This window comes from Solanum lycopersicum, chromosome 10, assembly GCF_036512215.1.
Source record: "Solanum lycopersicum chromosome 10, SLM_r2.1".
Lineage (NCBI taxonomy): Eukaryota > Viridiplantae > Streptophyta > Magnoliopsida > Solanales > Solanaceae > Solanum > Solanum lycopersicum.
In genome coordinates, this window is record NC_090809.1 from 58,133,223 (window position 1) to 58,140,906 (window position 7,684).

Sequence of the window (7,684 nt, forward strand, 5' to 3'; positions counted from 1 at the left end):
TTGATCAAATTCAGACCAACAGAATTCCAGCCCATTATCAGTTCGCAACCTCTTGATCTTCTTCCCTGTTTGATTTTCCATCAAAATTTTCCACTCCTTGAACTTCTGGAAGGCTTCACTTTTATGCTTCATCATGTACACCCAAGTCATCCTTGAGTAGTCATCAATAATGGACACAAAAAATCTGCAACCTCCCAAAGACTCAACACGGCATGGACCCCAGCAATCAGAATGGATATAATCAAGTGTGCCTTTTGTTCTATGAATGGCCTTTGGAAACTTGTTGCGATGTAGTTTTCCAAAAACACAATGTTCACAAAACTCTAGGCTCTTAACCTTATGACCAGCAAGTAAATCCTCCTTTGACAGAATTTGCATCCCTCTTTCACCCATATGACCAAGTCTCATGTGCCATAACTTAGTCATATCCTTCTGGTGAAATTCTGACGATGCAACATGGGCTGAACCTGTAACCGTGGAACCTTGTAGAAAATACAAAGTACCACGCATGACACCTTTCAGAATCAAATTTGAACCCTTCCAGACCCGCAAGACTCCATCTTTTCCCGACCAGCTGAATCCCTTGCTGTCCAAAAGACTGAGAGATATCAGATTTTTCGTCATCAATGGAACGTGCCTGACCTCGTTCAATGTGCAGAAGCTACCGTCATGTGTCCTTATCTTGATCGAGCCTGTCCCAACCACCTTGCAGACAGAACTGTTGGCCATCGAGATGCTGCCTCCGTCTACCTGCTCATAAGTCGTGAACCACTCTCTCCTAGGACAGATGTGATAGGATGCCCCAGAATCAAGAATCCACACATCTGAATAATGAGTGTGCTCATCCGCAACTAGGGCAATATCTTCTTCAGAATTGGTGTCTTCTTCAGCAACAGCAGCAGACACTGATTGTTTTTCCGATTGCTTCTTCTTCTTCGGACAATCAAATTTCCAATGTCCCTTCTCCTTGCAGTAATTACAAACATCATCCGGCTTTGCACCCTTCGACATCGGCTTATTTTTCTTTCCGCCGTTTTTCCTTCCCTTTCCGCTACTGGTGAACAGACCGGAAGGCTGTATGTCCGTACTTGTGCCGTTAGCCTTATGCCGTAATTCCCTGCTATGAAGGGCCGATCTAACTTCTTCCAGTGACACAGTATCTTTCCCAACAATGAACGATTGAACAAAATTCTCAAACGACATTGGGAGAGATACTAACAGAATCAGGGCAGCATCTTCATCCTCGATCTTCACATCGATATTACGCAATTCTAATAGCAAAGTATTCAATTGCTCCTCTTTTCGACTCTGACTCTCCCACTCCTCAAACTACAGCCAAGAGGGTGGAAGTTGTGTGTTTACAGTCACTCTCCTATATCCTATAATAGCAAGTGTTCCCTGAGTTGTGTACCTTCAGCCATTCGTAAACCGAATAGACGTTGTTTCAGAAGCAGCTTGTTGGTTAGAGATTTTGTCATGTACAAACTCTCCAGCTTCAACCAGAGACCAGCAGCAGTCTCTTCATCCGAGACCTCCGTGATGACGTCATCCGCAAGACACAGCATGATCGTCGAGTGCGCCTTTTCCTCCAGAATCGCCATCTCAGGAGTAACGACGGCGTTCTTGTCTTTCGACAACGGCGCCCAGAAGCCTTGCTGTTTCAACAAAGCCCGCATCTTGATCTGCCATAAACTGAAACTGTTCCTCCCTGTGAATTTGTCGATTTTCACGTTCAAAGCAGACATCTCAAATTCTCCAAGAACACCGATTAACCGAGAGGCTCTGATACCAATTTGTTGTGCGGAATTTGAGATAATACGAGAAAATATAAACGCGAAAAACAAGACAACAGATTTACGTGATTCACCAATAAATTGGCTACGTCCACGGGAAGAGAGGGAGCAGTTTTATTATGGAGAGGCAAAAACAGAATTACAGAATAGGGTTTCCCATAGCGTCTATATATAGTGCTAAGCTACGCCCTAACAGGCTTGGGCCCAACATACAGAATCAACAGAAAATTAAGGGCCCAATACAACAACATTGTATACCGTCGGGCCGGGGGCGTCTCCAACCCCCCGGACCCCCAGGCCAGGGGGCGCGTCGCCCCCCTGGACCCCCCGACTCGCTGACCCCCGTCCTTTCTGTTTGTAGCGGGTCCGATTCAAGGCATTCAACAATACGCACTTTTGACTTGCTTCATGGAGGACTTTTATTTCTGCAGAGCAACATTTGCTTCATTGATCCCTAGGATATTATTGTGTCTCCACATGCAAACACATAGCGTGATTGAGATAGAAGTTTATGCAGATCAGATAAATATTCTGCATCTGTGTAACCAATCAATTTTGTCTTGGATTCCTCGGAATAGAATAAGCCCATAACTATGGTCCTTCGAGGATATTTAATCATGTGTTCAACACCATTTCAATGTCCTTTTATCGGGGAGAAACTGAATCTTGCCAGTAAATTTACTGCAAAACAAATATCTAGTCAAATATTGTTAGTAAGATGCACTAGTGCCCTGATTGCACCAAGATAGAGTTTCATCACCAAGAAACTCATCATCCTTCTTTTGAGATCAAACTGAATCATCATTTATGTCAAGTGATCTCATAATCATTGGGGTACTCAATGAATGCGATTTATCCATATAAAATTGCATCAAAACTTTTCAGTGTATGTCCACTGTTAGACAAATATTTCATTTGTCAAATTATCAATCTGTAGGTCAAGACAAAATTTTGTCTTACCAAGACCTTTTCATAAAAATACAAGGACTATTAGGGTCATTCTTTTGTACCCTTTTTCTTCCTCGACTATTTCAATCCATATAAGGATTCTTGAAGCTTTATTGGAAAAGTTTCTTTCAAACTCTTATATGCTTCAGACACCTCGATTGTTTCAAGGATTTTCATATAACCTTCATTGTCTAGCTAGACATTACAATTATTCATTACATGCATTCAAGTTTTCATATTTCGCCAGATCAAAACAAACCTCATTGCATCCACCAAAAGAGAAAACATCTCCAATAATGTCAGGATTTTTGTGATAAATCTTTATGCCCCAAGGCACAAACCGTATTTGATATATTACGGTTATACTATCACATAATTATTTATTTGTACCCCACTGACATTATACCTTGATTTATGGACTACCAGTCCAAAATGTCACTTTTCTAAGTGAAACAAAATATACTTGAAGTATGCATTTTACTTGGCCAACCATTTATCTGTCCACACTATATGACAGATTTGAATTCAAGATCCTCGTCACAATTTATATCATTGAGCACTACCTCATATCAAAGATACCGTCGACGGTTATTTGATATCAATTCCAACAAGACATAACTTATCGAGATCTCTTCATTTTTCATTATTTCAGGTACTTGAACCTTTTTCAAGATTTTATGAAGTGTTATGTCAATGTGCTCTTTTATAGCACTTGCCTCATTATCATGACCATATTGATCATTTGCTCCTTCCTTCTTCAAGGAATTTCATATTTGGAATCGATTGGTCAATTACGCTTTCGGCGTATTATAAACTCTGTCCTTCATGGACTTCAAACTGGAGCATTTGCAGCTAAATTATATCATAGGGTCAGTGCATTCATCTGGCAACTGATTTGCAATATTATGTAACTGAATTATCCCTTGAACTTTAAGTTCACATATTTATTTAACGAGGATTTAGATAATTCATAATTAACCTCACACATAATTTTCAGCTGTCAATCATTTCTCCCCCGAATGTTAGAAAATCTAACATTCATTCCAACCTTATTTGGAAGTTCATCTTTGTGCATGGTTGAGCAATTAAAATCATAACCGCACATTCAATATTTTAGATGAAAATTATATGGTTCCTGACCCTGAACCAATTTTAATGGGGAAACCTTGTTGGTTTGATGCATACATGTGTTGCTACATGTTAAACAAAATTATCTCATACCAAATCTTATTTGGGAGTTTTGTTCTCATAACCATGATTTAGCTATAATTGGAGGCATACAATTTCTGCTAAATCAACTAGCATTATCAATATAATTTCATAATTTGGAACTATGCTATTAATTTTAACAATTCGAGCAAACAACCTTACAAAAACCAATTTGTAAGTTGACAACAAAATACATGTGACCATCGCATAGATGCATTAATCATATAGTTGCAAATGATCCACATGACAGGTGAACAGGCCCATATTCACCCTTTTATATGTTCCAAAAATTTTTAGGGAATTATAGTCCCGACCATAGCTGGTACAATGATCATTTTATCAAGAGAACAAGCAACACAAGAGAATTCTTGAAGAATCTTTATTTCTTCATCATATAAATCACCTGAATTCTCAATCATGTTTGCATTACATTTAATCGGAATGGTCAACTAGTCATGCCAACTGATCTTTATTTTAGTACACTTATAATTTACTTTTACATGTGATTTCATCGGCATGTACATGTTTGTATGGAACAAACAGGAGGAAAAGTGGGGTAATCTTTTACATAAACATTATAACCCTCTTCGGTTGTAGTGATTTATATTCTCAATATTTATTTTCATTCATCCGAAACTTAAAAAATTTCTTTTGAGACTTACTACAACCCCAATATTATTCCTCTGATAATAGCACAACTCGTTAGAGCTTGCAATTAATTTTGTGTACTATGACATATTGCATGACACCATCCCTATGGTGAGCATCTCTTTCAAGGAGGAAATTATATTATTATTGTCATGGTCAAAATCATTACGAGCAAGACGTCTTTCTTGCATTACTTTTGTTGTACCATAGGTACACAACCAATGACAAATTTGTATTGCCACACAATAATGACCACAACCCCTATAGGCAAGAACTATTTTTTTCTTTTGCCCTTTCGGTAGTTCACAATAAACATACCATAGTGACGTATAAAACGTACTTTACAATTAGCCATTTCTGCCAAATAAAATTTCTTTTATCTCAAATCTCCCGTAGAGATGAGAAGTGACGTATATCATTTTTTTCTCAAACCTTCCATAGAGGTGAGTTGTGGAATATATCCAACCCATAATGATTTTATCACATCTGGACCCATTCTCTTATAGAATGGTCGAGCATTCACGATACTCATCACAAGTCACATTCTCTTCAAGGAATGGACTAATTATTTATATGTACTTCATAAATTTGCATTATAAGCACATTGTCATGGCTTTAAAATTCATCATATTTTCATGACACACCTCAAGATCACTTTGAAAGATTAAGTGTACCATCACTTTATCTTCTTGTATCATAAGAAGATTTATAAATTTGTCAAATTATTGGGTTGACAACATTCACAAGTCTAATGACCTTTCATACCATTTTGATAATAAAAATTGCCTTCACATTTTGAAGGACTATTTGAAGAACTCATAGTGTTCTTCCTTTTATCATTACCACAATGATGACTATTATAATTATGTCCCTCCACACCCTTATTCATATCATTAATCATTTGTCATCTTTCAGACTAATATTCACTGCTACCACATTCATATGATTGAATGGAGCAAGTTAACAGGCGAATTTCAGAGTTATTACATGTTGCTACCACATTATTTTCAATGAATGAAGCAAATTCAGTAGGACGAATTTCAAGATTTTTCATCAAAGCTTTAGTCATCATTATATCATCATTATGGTGCATTGACTCAAACTCAATCTCTTATCCATATAAGGCGTTTTACGTCATGATTCTATGGGACTTAAACCCAATCACGGTGCATCAAAACTCAAATTGATGTCTTACCCTTTTGGTGCAATAGAACTTGAATCTATCGTCTTATCCTCAAATATTTTTCATTATGGTGCATCCGGACTTTAATCAGATGTCTTATCCTTTTGGTGCGATGAAACTTGAATCCATCGTCTTACCCTTAACCAACGGTATAATAGACCGAAGTACAACATGACTCACCCTTTCAGTCTTTCAAAACAATCAAAATAACATTCAAACTCATGCTATTAAAATTTTATACCTTCTTTTATTTAAGAAGTTTTGTATAGCATGTTATATTCAACCAATAGTAGTATATGTCTTCGGTTCTTGATAATTGTTAGTGACTGAATATTATTTTTATTCTAAATCATAAAATATTCTAGAAAATTCATACCTGATTTTATGCATATAATACCTTGATTCTCATACCGAGATCAACCAAAACATGAGTTAAAGAAAAACTAAAACTCAATCTTAATTGGCTAGAGATTCGTGCTGATAACGTGTTATAAAATCAAGCTCATAAGAGATATAATCATAAAGAGAAGAAGACAAGAGATGTAGATAGAAGAAGAGGAATTTTCTTCTTATTCAAGTGTATTCAAGTCTCAAATGTATATATTACAATAGTGAATAAACAATCCTATTTATAGAGTGAGAAATCACTCCAAAGGTCACCATATTAAGTATCATAATAAATAGATACATTCTTATCCAAAAAGGTTCATGTAACCTAGTGAATATGAATGGTTGTTTATGTACCAACCTTATGGACTATCCACTCATTCAATGAATTTATAACATAAATAATTTTTTAAAATTAGTTAAATATACTAATCATTGGTCAACAGCAAGATTGGAATCACCACCACTACGCGGACAATTTGCTTGTTTCTGACTTGCAAAGGTTGAGTCAATGATAGTAGCTTCATTGTAAATTTCATTCCTAAAGGTGGGATACTGAGTAAACCCTAGTGTGTGGACACTGGAGAGAGCAACGAGATCTTTCTCATCCAAACCTTGCTTCTTAAAGTTGTCAATAAGTGCAAGTAAGTCCATCAACAGTGTTGGAATGTTATTATTGGTAGTGGTACTACTTGTTTGTAGTTGAATCTCTTCTTCCTAGTTCTACTTCCCATGTTGGTCCATGTAGCTTTGCACAAGACACAACTGGACGACCACAAACTTTATCAATCTCCGCTTTAATTCTATCAATCACCTCAAATTCTCTAGCAGAATTGTTATTATCATGAGCAGTCTTTTCACTATCAATAGTAGTCATTTGATCAAGAAAAATTGAAGCGTCACAACCCTGCATTTATTAATACAATAATTAGTAACAACATTTCAAGCAATTACCAAACATTATTAACTAGCTAGGAGAGAAAGAAATTAAACTAACGAAACAATCATGAAAATGTAATCGTAGCAAAGAGGCGCCCATTCGTCTCTCTTGTCTGATTGTCTGATTGCATCCTCAACTACCCGTTTAATGGTTGGTAAAGCTTGGGGACAAATATCATCGTAAAAATCATATGACAAATCCAAAAAAGCGATGCTTGCTAAACAAAACATGATTAACACATGAAGAAACACCAAGTTATAACTTGAAGCCTTTTTCTTTTTGTTTGTTTGTATAATTACTATATAGAGAGTCTATGAATAAGGGCCCGTTTGGATGACCTTAATAAAAGCAGCTTTAAAAAGTACTTTTGAAAGTGCTGAAACTTATTTTTAAAATAAGCAGTTATGCGTTTGAATAAAAGTGCTGAAGTTAAAAAAAAGTTGTTGATGTGTTTGGCAAATAAGTGTTGATAAACAGCTTTTTAAATCAAATGTCTGAAATACCCTTAAAAGCTGTTAACATAATAAAAGTTAATTAATTTATATTTTACAGCCATAAATAATTATATTTTGCTAT

General features: G+C 36.3%; 1 protein-coding gene across 1 annotated transcript; it reads right to left on the bottom strand.

The window, feature by feature from the left end:
• Positions 1-6,600: 6,600 nt before the first annotated feature.
• LOC101266379 (peroxidase RIP1-like) lies at positions 6,601-7,338 on the bottom strand. The gene is made up of 3 exons (XM_069290054.1): positions 7,171-7,338; positions 6,896-7,075; positions 6,601-6,789 (listed from the first exon to the last, which is right to left on the bottom strand). The coding sequence occupies exons 1-3, from the start codon at positions 7,336-7,338 to the stop codon at positions 6,601-6,603; spliced, it is 537 nt and encodes a 178-aa protein (XP_069146155.1).
• Between the last annotated feature and the right edge of the window lie 346 nt (positions 7,339-7,684).

Excerpts from the sequence above, each read along its gene's own strand:
- LOC101266379 (XM_069290054.1), bottom strand. The coding sequence starts at position 7,338 with ATGTTTTGTTTAGCAAGCATCGCTTTTTTGGATTTGTCATATGATTTT. Across the intron at positions 7,076-7,170 it reads ACGATTACATTTTCATGATT|GGTTGTGACGCTTCAATTTT; the intron begins GTTTCGTTAGTT and ends TAATAAATGCAG. Across the intron at positions 6,790-6,895 it reads TACATGGACCAACATGGGAA|AAGCAAGGTTTGGATGAGAA; the intron begins GTAGAACTAGGA and ends GACAACTTTAAG.